Here is an 18,572-nt window from a genome sequence, read left to right as displayed (position 1 = left end):
ACCGTGATCTCCATCCTGTCACAGCCTATCCCACCCCAAGCTCCTGCATGTGAGATTTGGGAGGCTTGAATTCAAATCACTGCTCAGCAGTAGCACTTTCTGGATGACACAGCCTTCCAATCTAGCCTAACTCCCAGGCTGTTAAAGAGTAAAAGGCTGGAACCTCTTATGATTCCCTGAGGACCTTGGAATGAGAAAGGGATGAAAATGTAACATAATGTAATAACAATCCCTTGACAGGTTGAGAAAATGGAAAGGACTTGTTTCTGAAATGTTCATGCACAATTCCTAACTGGGTTGTCCAATTCCTAAAGAATGTTAGGCCCTTCATTCAAGATCCATATCACTCTAGCAAATACTGTTTCATGAATGATTAGGAGGTGGCAAAGGTCTCCCTTAGGGTTCATGTGCAGGATCCTTTGCCACCATTGGTAATAGCTTGAATGGCACTCACTTATACAAATATTTTCATTTGGCATTGGAATTTGGCTTCATTGGCCAATGGCCAAAGCAACTTAGTTCTTCCACCATGTACTGCACAGTAACACCAGTGTGTCTGCTTTCATCAGCTGTTTTGTGAATAACTACTGCTAATAACTCTGCAAGTCATTTCCCCTGAACTCACTATTTACAATTCCACCACCATTGTAGGCATACCTGTAAATCAAGACAATATTTCATGCATCTTGAAGCTTATGCCATAATAATTTTGGTAGTCTTGAAGGTGCGCCAATATTTTTTACTGTTTGATTAGTCAGAACATCACTGTTGGCACTAATGGCATTTGCATACACTCCTGCTAGTAGATGCTCCATTATAGGAACTTATTCCATGCTCAGAATCTGGATCCAGTATAGTGGGGCAAATGTTGCTTTCCAGAGGGCTCACTGTGGCTGATGGCAATTTCCCCTTAAAAAAACAAGCAAGCAAAGGCTCAGGGTTTCCTTTTGCAGTACTAGGCTGCAGCCAGCACTACTGTGCTTATCTTCCGTCTCTCTGGGCCCTGCCTCCAATATACACATTATGAGCAAGATTCAGGAGCACTGGGGGTGAAAGATAAGGGTGGCAGCAGCTTGAACCTGGAGTTTTCCCAGCACTGCCACCCATCCCCTCTTCCGTCTACCACGGCCTGTCCCCTCCCCACCAGCACCAGTAAGCTTGACAAGAGGCCACTGGAGGACAACTTGCCTAGGGCCCCATTAATAGCCCTGATACTTACTAGTGGACTGTAACAACATAATTATGCATGCATCGTCTGTTCCCTTGCTGTTGAAATCCACTGAGCACATTTCACCATTTTGCTAGGTACTCTGCCATCTAAAGGACTTCCTTGCCCCCCTTAACCAGCCTGAAAGCCGAGGCCTTCTTTTGTGGCTACCTTGGCAACTTCATCGTTCACTTCAGCTCATTTTGAGCACGTTAAAAAACACCAGTTCAAATACAGCTCTGTGGGGTGGGTGAAGAATACTGTTTATATCTTTCCATTGGGAGAATTGTCCATTTATTCCTACTCTCTGCTTTGTATTCTTTAACCTGTGATCTATAGGAGCCCGCTGCTCATTCTATGCCTGCTTGATTCGCTTATTCATGAGGGATGCTGCCACAAGCCCGGCCCCATACAAGGGTGTGAGGCTTTGACTTACTGGCAGAGCAGCTGCTTTGCATACAGAGGATCCCAGATATGATACCCAGCATCTCCTGGAAGGTGATGTGCCCACCTGAACCCCACTGCAGACCCACAGCCAATCAGCACTGATAATGCTGGGCTAGATGGCTTTTGAAGTCTAAGTAGACAATATCTGCTAGCACCCTTTAACCCCCATACCTATTTCTTTGTATTTGAATGGACACTGCTCCAGTGGAGAAAGGGGAGGTGATTTTCACAGATCCCTTCTTCCTGTTTCAGCTCCCCCACCCCCCAATTCTACATGGTCCCTGAACCAACTGGAACAAATGTTCAGGGGCAAAGGGGATCATCTCCCTGCTCCCTCCTGTTGGCAGGCATGCCCATGAGTCAAGTTGTATGGGGAGAACTCTCCCCAGTGGGGAGTAAGCCAGAGTCATAGGAACCTAGGAAGCTGCCTGATACTGAGACCTGTGGTCCATTTAGCCCTGTTCTGTCACCACTGACGGACAGTGACTCTCCAAAATTTCAGGTGGGAGGTTTTTCAAGCCTTATCTGGAAATGCAGGAAATTGAACCTGGATCTTTCAGCATGTAGATGTGCTACGGCTTCCATGCCCAAAGAGAATCCTGAATAGGCCAAAGTCTACCATATCACAAATGCTTATGTATCAATGGTATATCACTGGGTTATGATTTGGCTCTCCACCAACCCGGAGGGACTCAACACTTCTCATAGCAAAGAAGTCACAGTGCACAGAACTAGGTGCTTGCCTTTCCATAAGGCTACCTCTCGTTCTCTCTCTCACAAAACTATAGGACACTGCAAAGAATGAGTTTTAGTTAAGTCCAGGAATTTGGGCAGAGGTGTGAGGAGAACAGGACACATTAATTCATTTGTATGAAACAGTCTCACAAAGCCCAGAATGTTTCAAAAATATACACAAGGACACACGCATGTATAAAAATAACTGTAATGACAATTTGGTGCAGCTGTTTCTTTCATACAAATAATTACTACTTATCCATTTTGAAAAGTATGTTTGGTTGGTTTGTTTTTTAAAGCATTGTTTTTTGTGTCCTTGTTCCACTTGTATGCCGAAGCTTTCAGTTCCTACTCTGTACCCCTTATAGGGTGAAAGTCTTCCATTTCCTCCCTGGTTCCAACTGGAGTTGGACATTTGCTTGCCTTAGGAGCTCTACCCCATAATGGCATGGAGAAAAATAGCAGGAAAGTTTCCAAGATATATCCCGTTTCAGCTAGCTTGCTACAGGTGCCACGTCTGTGCAGCCAACACTTGTAGGGCCCCCTATCTCCACTGTCATTCTTCTCATTATTCCTCCTCCATTTTCTCCCTCACCTCTGAAGGCAATGCTTCATAAAGGTTGCTTTCTACCACCAGGCCACTGTGCTTGAGGAGTTTGCATTGGCCTATCTCCAGGGGCAAGGCCTCAAGCTGGTTCCCTTTCAATTCTAGCCTGGAGAGCAAAGGCAGCCAGGACACACGATCAGAGAGGCGGCGCAATTTGTTGTTTCCTGCTTTGAGGATCCTGAGTTTCTTACAGAAGAAGATTTCATTTGGCAGTGCCTCAATGGAATTGTGAGAAATGGCAAAATACTGCAGGTTTTGTAGGACTCCCATCCCAGGAGGTACAACCTGGATGTTATTGTGAGAAAGGTCCAAATAGGTCAGCTTAGTGCACAAGAACAGTTGGGAAGGGAGGGCCTCAATGCGGTTATGGCTGAGGTCAAGTTGCTCCAAGGACTTGAGCTTGCGGATGTGTTCAGGAATGCTGGCAATATGGTTATACCAAAGTTTGAGGCATACTAACTTGCGGCAGTGTTGGAAGCTGATGACCTCCTCAATGGTATTCAGCTGGTTATCCCGCAGGTCCAGCTCCTGGAGGTTCACCAGGCTGAAGACAGCGTGCGGGATACGCTCTAGGTTACAGTTGATCAGCTTCACTTCTTGCACTGAGAAGAGCTTCTTGAGGTTGTTGAGGGTCATCAGCTTAGTCCCATCATTGTGAATCCTAAGCTTTTGCAGATGAGCAGCAAGGTCAGCCACACTGGGTGGCAACTTGGAGATATTGCTATGAAGAGACAGGACCTTCAGGTTCTTGAGCTCACGCAGGCATTCCAGAGTTCCTGCCCGGCCCATCTCTGGGTTGAAATGTCCCAAGATGTGAAGCTCTTCTAAGCCTCTCAAGTTGTAGGTCCATACAGGTATATCTTTTATATCATCAAACTTCACAAACACCACCTTGAGGTGTTCACGGAAGAACATAAGAGAAGTAAAGGACAACTTAGCAGGGCAGTTGATCAGTGCTAGCTCTTGGAGATTGACCAACTGAGTGACAGAGGCTGGAAAAGTAACATCTTTCAGAAGCTCCAGCTTCAAGGCCTCTACCTCAGTCAGCTCAAAGATGGTATCAGGCAATCCAGGTAGCATGAACAGATGGAGTTCCAGCCGGCCATGAGAGTTCTTCTGCAGCTTCTGCCGCAGTTTATCCACTGTCCATTCATGACTGAGGTTCAGCTGCTTGAGCTTGAACTCACTGACCTCGGAGAGGAATACAGCAAAGCGCTTGGAGTAGAGGGAATCATACTGGTCAATGAGGTGCAGCATGAAAGCAAAGTCATTCTTGACATCTGGGATGTCGCTGATGCCTGTCTCCTTGCGTGCAAAGTTAAAGGAGTACTCTTTGAGTGGCCTGTGGAAAAGCCAGTAAAGAGTGTAGAGACAGGTCATGCCATATATGCCAAGAAAGCAGATGTAGCAGATGGCCAGCTTAGAAAAGAGATGGGCTTTGGTGTGATTGCAACAGAAATGGTCATACCCGGTCATGTCCTCCATCTTGATGCTGCATGGCACTATGAAGCTGATATTAGGCACCAGGACTGCATTGTAAACAGTAATTATTAGAAACTTGCAGACTTTAAGAACAGTTTGACGGATGTACATGGTGTAAAGGATGTCTCCTTTTTCTACATGGAGCCGGAACTTCTTCACCTTTTCAAAGAGAGCCTTGGCCTGTTCACCTTCCTTTTTGTCCAGCAGGCTAATGGAGGAAGACTCTGCCACCTTCTTCTCCGTCACTGATCCCCCCGAGGAGGAAAGCTGCATCAACTCAGTGGCAGCACTGCTTTTCCTTCTCCGATCTGCCTTCTCTGAGCTTCCATTCTCCTCCACAGAGACTTCTGAGATAGCTCGAGTAGTCCAGGGTGAGTCAAAGCACTTGCTCAAGATGGCAATAAAATGTTCGATCTTGGAGCTGGTCCCTGGATATTTGAACCAGAAAGAGGCGCACACCATGAAAATGAGGGTGTGGATGATAACCAGGTAGGGGAAGTACTTGGCATACCAGTGGAGGGCTGTCTCATAGCACATTTGATTGATGTAGCTGTACTGTTGGAGGTCTAAGTTGTTCTTTAATCCATGCATCTCCCGGTAGGCAGAGGGTGTGATGGGCTCAGAAGCACTGATCCTCTTCTTTGTGAAATCTTCACAACTTACATCAGTGAAGGCTGTACCATTGGGAACATGACTGGGAAGGCAAATAATCTTATCTTGTAGCACCTATCATGTTAGGCAGAAGAAGAAAAGAGAGGAACATGAGATATCACAGAGACCAGTAGAGCACAATAAACTGGTAGAGCCCTGAAGTGCTTCAGTGGAATTTACCACTTCAAGCTGCAGGTGGGAGAATCCCATTTTTGAAAATATATTTTTTAAAAACTCACTGCAGGTGGAATTACACAGAGGGAGTGGGCTGGGCTAGAATTTCTCTTTCTGTTGCAGTAGATACTTATTTTATTTTATTTTATTTTATTTTATTTAAAACTTTTGTACCCCATCCACCACTGACGTCTTGGGACAGCTTACAATAAGAGACAAATAAAATAAAACAACAAAACAAAACAAGTGCAGCATCCATTAAGTCAAGATAAAACCCCAGTTAAAACCAACTAAACATTAAAATAATGGGAAAATGTTTTCACCTGACACCAAAAAGAATAAAGTGTTGGTGCCATGCAAACCTCTTAGGGGAGCGTTATTCCATAGACCGGGTGCCACTGCAGAGATAGCCACCCTCCTGATCTCCTTCAAGGAGGGCTCCCGGAGCAGGACCTCCACCTCAGATCTCAAGGGGTGGGAGGGCACATAAGAAAGAAGGCACTCCTTCAGGTACCCAGGACTTATTCTTTCTACATGCAAATATATATTTTTTAAATAGAGCACCACCACCCCGTCCAACTGGAGTAGTCCATTGTTATGCTTTCATTATACTGCACTTACAGCCCAAACAAGCCTACATCACACTAACTGGTAAGCTAGCCTTCTCTATACTAATGGACTTTCAGTAGCTTGGGCTGTGCCCCTGTAGAATTATGCCTAGATTCATTACTCCTATGCCTGTACTTCCTGTGCTATCAAAGCTGTGCAGCTACATTTTAATATTCAGTTGTAGACTGGGTGGATCTTACCAACAGTCATGCCAATCTCCAACCCTCTGTAGGCTTCTTTGGAGTAAGTCACTAAGCAGACTGCAGATTGTGATCCAGACTGACACAGGAGATCTCCATTTCCCTCCTGCTCTATACCGCCCCCAATACCTCATACCCTTCTTAGAATAAAAAATAAAATTTAAGAATTCTGCCTCCCATACTTTCCTCCCCGCAGTGTTGCACCGATCCAGAATACTCTCCTCATGGCATAGCCTCTCATTTTCAGGTGGTAAAGGCTTCTATCAGCCAGGAGAAAAGAGGCCCACCAGGTATTTCAGTGAAGGAGACCAGGCTCTTCCCAGCTAAGCTGATGAACCTGTACAATGCCACCTCCAGGTGACATCCTCTGTCTCCTAAGAAGTCGGATGTAGAGAATCCACACACTCAAGAACTTGACTGTCTCTAGCCATCTGTTTTTTCCACACCTGCCCAGAATGTCCCCAACTTCTGCAGCAGCCAGTGCAATGTCTCCCCCAGTCCCCATGACACGGTGATTCTATTTAGCTGCTGCATAGGCTCCCCCATACTTACTTGCAGAGTGCAGCCAAAAACGCCTATCATCAGCATGGCTATGGTGATGTACTCAGCCAAGACATCCCACCATGGCTTGAGAACCTTGAAAGCAGGCTGCTGGTCTGTGAAGTGCTTGAATTCGGCTACTGGGATCATACTGTCTGTCAAACAACAGTGAAGGTGAGAGATTAGAATAGTTTCTGTGGTGGGAATGTAAAAATATTACGAGATTTTGGAAAGTGGAAAATTAGCAAAATACTAAATTTAGATATTGAAGCAGACCCTGGAATTACATTATTGTCACTATTTCATGAAAGGAATTGGATATGGAATATTAAAGAATTAATAACAAATTTATCATCTGCTGTGAGATTAATAATAGCAAAGAACTGGAAAGAAAAATGTGACTTCCAGTTAAGTGAATGGTATAAGGACGTTTGGAATATAGCTTTTAATAACTAGTTAACATTGTAGCATTAAGGTGAAAAAAGGGTTGACAAATAAGAATAATTTTTATGACATTTGTGGGTTGTTTATTGAATACATATTAACAGAAGGGAAGGGTATTAAACCTTTGTATGATTCAATGCAATTTTGGATGAGAAAGGAACAAAGAAGAGGGCATATATAGATATAATTATCATATAATCAGAAGTCCTGGTGTGGGGATGCACCTTCTGTGTTCAGTATTATATAATTTAAATATTAATTGCTTTGATTGATCAATTTATATGATTCAATTTATTTGTATTGCAAGTCTTTTCCCTTTTTATTTTTTGTTGCTATTGATGTATTTTTATATTGCATTAAGATAGTTTAAAAAAAAAACAAAAACCTTTTGTCTAGGTGGTCTTGCACTGTAAAGCACACCAGTTTTAAGCTGATAATAGCTCGTGGCTTATCTCTCCTCATTCTTGTGCATCCTAGGTGACCAGTGTATGTGCTTCTCTCCTGTTCCCACTGCTCCATCCCTTCGAAGAAGGTCGCTCTGGGAAATCAAGGCTACTAGAATAGGCACACACAAAGAGGGAGGTAGCCGTGACATCAGCACCTGCCCTAAATACATTTCAGATCCAGTGTTGACACCTGGCATAAAAGCAAAGCTGCACTAGACATAGCTAGGCCATCCGATGCAGCCACTTCTTAGCTTTGGCAATAAGGATCTCTTGCATGGTTATCCTGTCCAGTTGACTCTCTCATGGGCCAGGTCTCTCATCTGGCAGTGAAGGAGCATATCAAGAGGAAAGCATTTTATATAAAGCTGCCATAACCAGCACTGAAATGGAAATGTTTCTCAGGTGCAGCAGGGCAGAGGCCTGGCTGGTACACAAAAACGTTGCATGGTAACAATTTCCAGAGGCAAAGCCATGTTAATCTGTTACAACAAAAACAACAAAGGAGTTTTGTGGCACCTTTAAGACTAAGGCATTGATTCTGGCATAAGCTTTTATGGAAACTATCCATTTCATCAGATGCGTCTGACAAAGCTGACAGTGTCCACAAAAGCTTGTGCCAGAATAAAGTCACTCACCTTTAAGGTATCACAAGACTCCTTGTTGTTAATAGTACACTGTCATTTTTAATTGACAAGAAGAAACTGCCATTTCTCACTCATGTTTGCCTAATGTATTTCAATATATAAAAGAAAAAATCTACCCATTTTCTAAATCTGGGGCTGCTAGATAGAAAAATAAATGTCTGATAAATGTCTCTTGATCTGAAGTTGCTTGTCAGTATCAATGAGGCAGTTAGTTCCAGGCACACATCAGTGGGCCATGATAGCCTGTTTTAGGGCAGGCACTTTGCAAGGCCTCGTGCTGGGCCTTGAACAAGAGACATCACAGCAACCAGTCCCATTGTCTTCTCAACTGCTTGACCTTCAGGACCACAGACAGCCTTCATCACCACATGCCGAGAAGAAGATGATCTTAAGATCTTAACACTGACAAGAGTCACATGGAAGGAATAAGATCAGTTCTTTCTGTGAAAATGGTGCCATAGAACTACCACTGACATTGCCTCCTATACAAGATTTTCCCAGGACTGTGTGCATGTTCACACCTTCTTTTTCTGATAAGTTAAGAACTGCTCACTCACCCAAATAAAGTAGCCATGCTGAAGGTTCATCTGGCTTCCTTATACCACCAGCCGGAAATCTACTCATTGGATGGGCTAAAATAGATGGGAGTGTTCTTGCTGGCTTTTGCTTGTGTCAAGTCCCCTCCTCCCCTTCCTTTTGGTGTAGGATGGGAAGGCAGTGCGTCTGAATCGAACGTTTACATGTATATCTGAGCTTTGGATGTTGCCTTCTGCAGGGCTTCCAAAACAGCAGAGCATACACTATGCCACCACAGAACTGAATGGTCTTTGGGATTCCGGTTGCTATAGTAGCTACATTCCCACTACCAAACAGCAAGGACATACTAAAGGTAACCATGGGGGTGAGTGTATGAAGTCTGTCTTCAAGTTCAGCATCAACTTAGCCAGGGGAAGCTTCTTCAGGAGTTATCACAGAGTATGGTCTTTTTTCGCCTCCCTTTAGATAGTCTGATGTCCCTCAACACCGGCTTTTCATGAGCTACATTCTGTTCACACACACACAATCATTCAATTTAACTTGGAGAAGAGTGTGAAAGGAACACCACCATATCATTTAAAGTAGCAGAGAGCAGCATGGAAGCAGATTTAACAGCCACGGAATTTGGTCCCTACATTTTGCATTTTGGCTTCACCAAAGATACATACTGCGTGTTGATGGCTCTGACTTCCCAACACCATCCCAGCTTTGCAGCAAATGTAGAAACAGCTAAATAACACATTTCAGAGATGATCACACAATTTAGGTGTTATTTCCTGCCAAAAATGTAGCATACTCAACTGTGTGCAGTATAAGGGACTTTTTTGTCCAGGGTTTAGGCTAACCAGGAATGCTTCTCTCTAGACCAGCCTTCCCCAACTTGGACCCCAGTGCCCATCTAACCTCTCTAAGAATTATGGGAGAAGTAGTCAAACACTTCTGGAAGGCACCAGGTAAGGTTGGTTTACACTCACCCCATGCCCACATTTCCTTATTCTAAAAGAGATGCATGTCTTGTCTTGTTCAGTTGCAAAGTTGTGCCCGACCTTCCACATCCCCAGGGACCACAGCAGGCCAGGCTCCCCTGTCCTCCACTGCCTCCCGGAGCCCACCCAGCCCCATGCCCACCACACCGCTGACTCCATCCAGCCACCTCAACCTCTGCTGTCCCCTTCTCCTTTTGCTGTCAAGAATTCCCAGCATCAGGGTCTTTTCCAATGAGTCCTTCATTAGGTCACCAAACGATCTGAGCTTCAGCTTCAGTATCTGTCCTTCTAGAGAACAGTCAGGGTTGATTTCCTTTAGGATTGATTGATTTGATCTCTTTGCAGTTCAAAGGACTCTCAGGTGTCTTGTCCAACACAACTCAAAAGCGTCAATTCTTTGGTGCTCGGTCTTCCTTATAGTTCAACTTTCACAGCCATGCATTACAACTCATTAATGCATGAGTTAAATTACAACTCATTACAACTCATTTATTATATGAACTTTTGTCAGCAAGGTGAAGTCTCTGCTTTTTAGTATGCTCTCTAGATTTGCCATAGCTTTCCTCCCAAGGAGCAAGCATCTTTTAATTTCTTGGCTGTAGTCACCATCTGCAGTGATCTTGGAGCCCAAGAAAATAAAATCGGTCACTACTTCCATTTCTTCCCCTTCTATTTGTCAGGAAGTGATAGGACTGGATGCCATGGTCTTAGTTTTCTTAATGTTGAGTTTCAAGCCAGCTTTTGCACTCTCCTCTTTCACCCACATCAAGAGGCTCTTTAGTTCCTCTTCACTTTCTGCCATTAGAGTAGTATCATCTGCATATCTGAGGTTGTTGATATTTCTCCTGGCAATCTTAATTCCAACTTGTGATTCATTTAGCCTGGCCTTTCACATGATGTGCTCGGCATATAAGTTAAATGAGCAGGCTGACAATATATAGCCTTGCTAGACTCCTTCCCCAATTTTGAACCAATCAATTGTTCCATGTCCAGTTCTAACTGTTGCTTCTTGACCCACATACAGGTTTCTCAGGAGACAAGTAAAATAGTTTGGTATTCCTATCTCCTTCAGAACTTTCCACAATTTACTATGATCCACACAATCAAAGGCTTTAGCATAGTCAATAAAGTAGATGTTTCTCTGGAACTCCCTAGCTGTCTCCATAATCCAGCGAATGTTGGCAATTTGATCTCTGGTTCCTCTGCCTCTTCAAAACCCAGCTTGTACTTCTGGTAGTTCTCGGTCCACATACTGCTGGAGCCTAGCTTGTAGGATTTTGAGCACAACCTTGTTAGCGTGTGATATGAGTGCAACTGTATGGTAGTATAAACATTCTTCGGCATTGCCCTTCGTTGGGATTGGAGTGTAAACTGACCTTTTCCAGTCCTGTGGCCACTGTTGAGTTTTCCAAAATTGCTGGCATATTTAGTGTAGCACTTTAACTGCATGTCTTTTAGGATTTTGAGTAGCTCAGCTGGAATACTGTCGCCTCCACTAGCTTTGTTGTTGCAAAGGCTTACTAAAGCCCATTTGACTTCACACTCCAGGATGCCTGGATTGAGGTCAGCTGTGGTTATCAGAGACATTAAGATCTTTCTTGTATAGTTCTTCTGTGTAATCTTGCTACCTCTTCTTAATCTTTTCTGCCTCTGTTAGATCCCTGCCATTTTTGTCCTTTATCATGTCCATCCTTGCATGAAAGGTTACTTTATATCTCCAATTTTCTTGAAGAAATCTCTAGTCTTTCCAATTCTATTGTTTTCCTCTATTTCTTTGCACTGTTCATTTAAGAAGGCCTTCTTATCTCTTCTAGCTGTTCTTTGCAATTCCGCATTCAACTGGGTATATCTTCTCCTTTCTTCCTTGCCTTTCATTTCCCTGCTTTCCTCCCTATTTCTAAAGCATCCTCAGATAACCACTTTGCTTTCTTGCATTTATTTATCTTTGGGATGGTTTTAGTTGCTACCTCCTGCACAATGTTACAAACCTCTGTCCATAGTTCTTTAGGAACTCTGTCTACCAGATCTGTTTCCTTAATCTATTCACCACCTCCACTGTATATTCATAAGGAAATTGATTTAGGTTATACCTGAGTTGCCTAGTGGTTTTCCCTACATTCTTCAATTTAAGCCTGAATTTTGCAATAAGAAGCTCATGAAGAAGAGCAATAAGAAGCTCATGAGCCACAGTCAGTTCTAGGTCTTGTTTTTACTGACTGTACAGAGCTTCTCCATCTTTGGTTGCAAAACACATAATCTGATATTGGTGTTGGTCATCAGGTGATGTCCATGTGTAGAGTCGTCTCTTGGGTTGTTGGAAAAAAGTGTTTGCTATGATCAGCATGTTATCTTGACAAAACTTTGTTAGCCTTTGCCCTGCTTCATTTTGTACACCAAGGCCAAACTTGCCTGTTATTCTGGTTATCTTTTGACTTCCTACTTTAGCATTCCAATCCCCCATAGTGACAAGGACACCATTTTTTGGTGTTAGTTCTAGAAGGTGTTGTAGGTCTTCGTAGAACTGGTCAACTTCAGCCCCTTCAGCACCAGTGGTTGGGGCATAGACTTGGACTACTGTGCTGTTGAATGGTTTGCCTTGGATTCAAACTGAGATCTTAAAGAAGATGCCTAATACTACATAATTTAAAGGGTGCTGAAATACAGTAATCTGGCTTTCCTTAGATGCTTTGACCCTGCCAAGTCAACAACCAGTGTATTCCTGGTGATGGCATTCACTGTTTGACAGAGACAGCTATGGCAATAGACCTGGAGGAATCTGTTAGATTGGGCAGGGTGGCTGAGAACCACAGCAAAGTCAGGTTTGCTCAGGCACTTCCAGACATTCCGCATACACACATGGAACAGATGCCCATGCGATCAGAAGTGGGTGGGGCAGCAGCAGAGCAACCCCTGTGCAGCATCAGCCACAGAAACATCAAACTTCTGCACTATTGGATACACTTCGTTCCACGAACAGAGGGGCCCACTTATGGCCATAGGTGATGGAGAGAACACACAAGGACTGGGGCTATCATGACTTGAATCCTGCAGCCCATTGCCGATAGCAATAGCTTTGCGCATTTCTCTCTTGTTATTCAAGTTTCCCCATCGTCCTTCCTTGCCTGTCAAGAATTAGTTTGTCTCCTTGGCGCTTAGTGATCTCACAAGAAGATCCTGGGCACAATTTACTTTAAAAAATCCTTGAGTATTAGTGCAATGAATAACTGCAATATCTTTAACACATACTGGTAAGTGGGTTAGTAGGGAGAGCTCAAGGTCCAGCCCGGAACACCCCCTGACCATAGATCACTACTGTTGTTCTCCAAAGGAATGAATTCCTGTTGTTTTGCTAAGAGTTGCCATATAACCTTCTGTGGGTTGTTGCATAAGTACAAGTCTGAATGACTGGAATAGTCACTGTCTGTAGAACACTGTGGTTCCTGTGAGCACCAAACCAGCCAAATAAATATTTTCACAAATTACCAGGAGCAGCCAGGAAAGAAGGGTGGTGGTGGTGGGGGGGAACATTGGGTTATTTCAACAACTAGGATAATCCAGCTCTTGATCGGACTTGCATATTTTAAATATCTGTGTTGCAATTTTTCATGTTAAGAGTTCTTCGAATAGTTGCCTTGAGTCCCATTTCTCTTCACGGAAACACAAATCAAATAAATAAAAATAATTTCCATGTATCTTGATTACCAGTTTTTCTTCTCTAAATTAGGAGTAGGCAGACATCCACTTTGTTAACGTTGCTGCTATTTTTTGTTTTAAAATAGAACTCCAGGTTTGCCCAACATGAGACAAAACAATGACTAAGGACACAGAACCAGATGAAAAACAGTGGCCAAAAGGGTGGAGACGGTTACCTAATGCACATCCTTCCCGTGAGTCTGCATATGATGTTAAGGGGCTTTTGAACTTTCAGTGTTACAATCAATTTTAAAACCACTGGGAATCAGAAACCCTTGGAAGATCTACTGCAATTTCAATCTCATTCTACCTTCTGCCCACTTCCCCCTTTACATTTTCCAATATAAGGGAAAAACAGGATTTAAACACCAAGATGTTTTTGTTCTTAACTTGCTAATGCCATGTAGGAAACCCAGAATCCCATTGTCCATTTCAGTTTCCCCTTTCCCCATTCCTCTCCCAGAAGGTGGAGGACAAGCTTCTATCCCAATCTGTTGCTCATCTTCTGGCCACTAAAATCCATTAACTTCCTAGCAGGCCTCTTCCTTCCTTTCCTCATCATGTAACCGCCTTATAATAACAGGTATATACATTTGAAAGACACTGGCATATGCACACTGGCAACACTATGAATTCCACGAGTGGCTGCATGTGCTCAGAGGATGAGGATAAATTAAGACGCACTCTGACTGATGGTGTGTGGTGCCAGACCAGCTCTGCAGGCCACTTAGACCTGCTAGCTCACTGCTCTTCGCTGCAGAATAAATATATTCTATATTAAACTCACCCAGGCAGTTCTGCCTTTGAAATGGAAGCAAAGGTTATTGGGTAGTGTACATTTGTAAGAAGAAGATAATAAAATGGAAAGGAGTAGATAAACCTGTGAGTGCATGGTTCCAAGATATGCAGCTGTGTGACTCTTATTTCATTTTTTGACTGGGCAACCTCCCAAATGGACTGAGGAAATGCCTTGGACATGATCTATCTAGACTTTAGCAAAGCCTTTGAAAAAATGCCCCATGACATCCTGATTACCAAACTAGCAAAAAGTGGGCTCGATAGTGCAACCATTAGCTGGATCCACAATTGGCTGCAAAATCAGACTCAAAGAGTGCTCATCAGTGGCACATTCTCAAACTGGGGAGAAGTGACAAGTGCTGTATCGCAGGGTTCTCTCCTGGGACCAGTACTCTTCAACATGTTTATTAATGATCTAGATGAGGAACTACAAGGAAAGATAATTAAATTTGTAGATAACACAAAGCTTGGTGCAACAACAAATACCCTGGAAGACAGAGGTAAGATACAGGGTGATCTTGATAGGTTAGATCACTGGGCAGAGAACAACAGAATGAAATTCAGCAGGGACAAATGCCAATTCCTCCACTTTGAAACAAGAAACCAAATGCATTGCTACACCATGGGAAATACTTGGCTCAACAATACTGCAAAGAAGAAGGACCTTGGGGTTGTTGTAGATCACAAGCTAAATATGAGCCAACACTGTGATGCAGCTGCAAAAAGGACAAACACTATTTTGGGCTGCAGTAACAGAATTATTACTTCCAAACCATGTGGAGTACTAGTTCCCCTACACTCGGCACTAATCAGACCTCACCTATAGTACTAAGTTTTTAAAAGATGCAGAAAAGCTAGAAAGAGTTTGGAAGAGGGTAACAAGGATGTTTCAGGGACTGAAAGTAAAGCCCTATGAGGAAAGATTGAGAGAACTGGGCATGTTTATCCTCAAGAAGAGAAGGTCGAGGGGTTTTATGACAGCACCCTACAAGTACCTGAAAGGCTGTCACAAAGAGGAAGGACAAGAATCCTTCTCATCCATTCTAGAGTGCAAGACACAGACTAAAGGACTTAAGTTAAAAGAAACCAAATTTAGACTAAACACCAGGAAGAATTTTCTTACTGTCAGAGCAGTACGACAAGAGAACCTATTACCTGGGGAACTTGTCAGCTCTCCCTCACTAGAGGCATTCAAAAAGTGTCTGGGCAGTCATCTGAGTGGGATGGTGTAAGTTAGTGTCCTGCAATAGCAGGGGTTTGGACCTGATGGCCTTCTAGCCCCTTTAAACTCTACTATTCTTTGATTCTATGTGCCCCTCAACCTGGCTACATATTATATTTATCGTGTGAGAAGCAACAATCTGTCTACAAGTTCTGTTAGCTGAGAATTCCAAAACCTCAGCCAGGAATAGGCAGAAAATGCAGGTAAGCAAATACACAAGGAAACAGGAGCTGCTGCCCACCTTTCTTCCTCAGTTATTTATCGCTGCTTATCTCTTTATTTATTGGCTAATTTTCCCTCCCACCACCCTCCACTCCCAAACATGTAGGGACACATAGCTGCTGAGCAGAGAGAAAGCAAACCAATAGTTATTGGATTTTGATTTCTCAGTAGACCCTGGAGACTGGGCTAAAATTCTCTCTTTTTCACACAGTAACACTTTGGTGAGGCTAGGTTCAACATCCCCTAGTTTCTTATGTTCTCCCCATGCCTGCAAGATTATAATATATACACATTTATGAGAAAAAGAAGGACTGGAGAACTCTTGCAAGTATTTGGTTTTGACTATTCTAAGGTGTTATTTGGTGGCCAACTTATGGACTTCCTGCAGATCTGGCTTCCAATTTCTATGCTTCTTTACCATTGGTTATGCTGGCTAAGGCTGACTGGAGTTGTAGGCCAAATTATCTGGGGAGCCAAGAGTTGCCCACCCTGTGCTAAAATTTTCTCTGCAACTCACTCTGGATTGGCATACACATGAGATCTCAAAACTAAATCCCAGGATACTGTTCAGCACAAGCTTTCTCTGTGAGTAGTATCTGGGGGAGGTCCGTGCATGATGTCACTGACTGAAATCTACACACTCCAGCTACTTTTTATTGGACTCCATTCCCCTCCCAGAACTTAAAAAACACAGACACAACCTGAGAACACCCTGGATGCCCTGACATGCACCTTGCTGCCTGGAAACCTGCTGGCCTCAATCCCATGCCCTCAGCAATGGTTGTGCCACCTTATACCAAGGCTTGCCAAACCTGTTTTCCATCCATGGTTCATACGAAGTTGTATGACAGGGCCCCTTTGAGGTTTGCACAGGTGTGCTCCACAGCCAGACGCAAGGGGGAGCGGGCGAAAAAGATTTCCAGAGTCCAGGCGGAAAACTCTTGTCTACCTAGGAATAAGGCAATGGGACTTGGCTCTGCGCAGGCCCAAGGAAACTAAACCCGACTGAGAGCCCTTTCTCCAGCAACGGTAACAGCGGGAGTGGAGGGAATCTCTTCACCCCAACCCAGCCTTCTCCAACCTGGTGCAGCCCGAAAGTGTTGGACGACAACTCCCAGGATCACTGGCCATGCTTCTGAGTCTGCCGGTCGTTGAAGCCCGTCTGGAGGGCGCTAGGTTGGAGAAGGCCGGCCCGGTTTTAGAGACGTCCATGATCTGCAGAGACTCCCATGTTCTCAGTCCGTCCCCCTTGCAAAAGGCTCGTCTACTTCAGACAGAGTCACCGGGATCACCTTGCACGAAAAGCAAAACTCACCTTCACGAGACACCCACCGCCTAGACAGAGCCTCTGGGTGTCTTTTGAATGGTGGGAGGAGGGCGCTCCGTTTTCCCGGAGGCTATGCACCGCCATGTGGAGAGCTCGCCCGCACTTTGGGGGCGTGAGATACGGGAGGGCAAGTAGACTTCCTTCCGCCCCCCACCGCTTTCCTCTTACCGCGCGGAGATGCCTGAAGAGGCCAGGACTAAACGAGCCGAACCAGCAGTCCCAAAGCAGCAGGGGAGAGCAGGTGGGGCAGAACGGCTGCTTCAAAATCAACACGCCGGTTCAGGCCAGCCACCGCGTCCGAATCTATCCTGCCTTCCTCCTCCCCGCTGCAGCTTTTCGAGGAGGAACCGACGCGTCTGGTTTTAAAACCAGACGGGTCGGTTCCTTCTCTTTTGGAGAAACTAGGATCCGTCTTCAGTCGCTGTCCAGAATCGGCCCCCCACACATACGGAGGCAGATGGTCCCTGCTCCCCCGATCTGATCTTTTCCCCAGGCGGCCACTTGCCTGCCCGGAGCTGATGGACTCGCGTTTCCTGCCCTGGCCGGAATGGAGGCACCTGATCCGACTCTCCTGCTTCAGCCTCCTGCGCCCAGCGGCGCCCCCCCTTGCTGGCTTGCCCGGCGGCGGTGTCGCCCCGTACGAGTCTCCCACGTGCCCGCCTCCAGCGAAGAGTCTCTCCCTCCCCAGACGCCTGGCGCTCGTTCCCGCCTTCCTCCCCATCGCCCCGAGCAGCCTCTGCGAAGGGAGGAGACCCGACGCTGGGCGCTGCCGCCGAGCGGGCACCGAGAGGAATCCGCCCCGACGGCCCGCGCAGCTCAAGGAAGAACTGCCCGAAGACCGGGAACCACCCCCTGGAGAGCTGCCAGTCCCGGCCCTGCTCGGGCTGGCGGGGCTTCCTTCGGTCGCCGGGAGAGCGCCTGCAGCCCGCCCATAAAGCAGAAAAGGCGGGAGCGTGCCGCGTCCTAGGCCCCAGCCCGTGAATGAGCCGCGGCGAAGAGGTGCTTGTAAAATTTAGATGCCGCTTGATGTCATTAAATCTCTCAGAGGTTCACATATCAATATTTTAGAAATTACATTCATGTACACTATTAAAAACGATTTCTACTGCAGCTACCATGATAATTACCAAAAATGGTGATGATGGGATGATCATTTTGTATAGATAATGTTGAAATGCTGCCGGGAAGGGGGTCAGAAAAGAGACCGCTTCCTCCCCATCTTCTGTCCCATCCCACAGTGCAGTGACATCCCAACCACACGTGGCTCATTGGTTGTGACCTGCCAAGGGCATTTTCAACTCTGGAAGCTGCCTGACAGGTAGGCAGGCCTTGGGCCCTCTAGCTCAGTAGGGTCCGCAGCGGCTGGCAAGATCGGCTCTCCTGGGTTGTAGGCAGGGTTTTTTCCATAGCCCTACCTGGAGATGCTGGGGATGGAACCTTGGACCTTCTGCCATGCAAAGCAGTTGTGCTACCATTGTCCTTCAGACCATTTGGCGGAATGGTCACCATCTGCCATGGCTGCATAGCTATTTATCTGAAACCTTCCATAGGCTGCAGCCCTAAACATGTCTGTTAGGGAGGCAGCACCACTAAACATAGCA

At 45.2% G+C, this 18,572-nt stretch overlaps 1 protein-coding gene across 6 annotated transcripts; it reads right to left on the bottom strand.

Moving 5' to 3' along the window:
- Positions 1 to 2,581: 2,581 nt before the first annotated feature.
- LOC123035530 (volume-regulated anion channel subunit LRRC8E-like) lies at positions 2,582 to 17,538 on the bottom strand. Of its 6 annotated transcripts, none has more exons than XM_044453846.1 (3): positions 17,477 to 17,538; positions 6,665 to 6,807; positions 2,582 to 5,204 (listed from the first exon to the last, which is right to left on the bottom strand). In XM_044453846.1, the coding sequence occupies exons 2-3, from the start codon at positions 6,800 to 6,802 to the stop codon at positions 2,958 to 2,960; spliced, it is 2,385 nt and encodes a 794-aa protein (XP_044309781.1). In that variant the 5' UTR covers positions 6,803 to 6,807; positions 17,477 to 17,538; the 3' UTR covers positions 2,582 to 2,957. The 6 variants fall into 6 exon arrangements, with proteins under 6 accessions (XP_044309781.1, XP_044309785.1, XP_044309784.1 ...); XM_044453850.1 differs by having other exon boundaries at positions 6,665 to 6,803; positions 17,477 to 17,537; XM_044453849.1 differs by lacking the exon at positions 17,477 to 17,538 and adding an exon at positions 16,960 to 17,026.
- Positions 17,539 to 18,572: the final 1,034 nt, after the last annotated feature.

The sequence above is a fragment of the Varanus komodoensis genome, unplaced genomic scaffold (genome assembly GCF_004798865.1).
Source record: "Varanus komodoensis strain SLA01 unplaced genomic scaffold, ASM479886v1 scaffold7_1, whole genome shotgun sequence".
NCBI lineage: Eukaryota > Metazoa > Chordata > Lepidosauria > Squamata > Varanidae > Varanus > Varanus komodoensis.
Note: the sequence above shows the minus strand (reverse complement) of the source record. Positions and strands in the feature narration are given on the sequence as shown.

What these genes read in the sequence shown, in the direction of transcription:
- LOC123035530 (XM_044453845.1), bottom strand. Translation starts at nt 16,478, where the DNA reads ATGAACCATGGATGGAAAACAG. An exon ending in GAACCATGGATGGAAAACAG is followed by an intron (nt 6,808 to 16,456) that starts GTTTGGCAAGCC and finishes GTTGTTTGACAG; the next exon opens with ACAGTATGATCCCAGTAGCC. An exon ending in TTTTTGGCTGCACTCTGCAA is followed by an intron (nt 5,205 to 6,664) that starts GTAAGTATGGGG and finishes CTAACATGATAG; the next exon opens with GTGCTACAAGATAAGATTAT.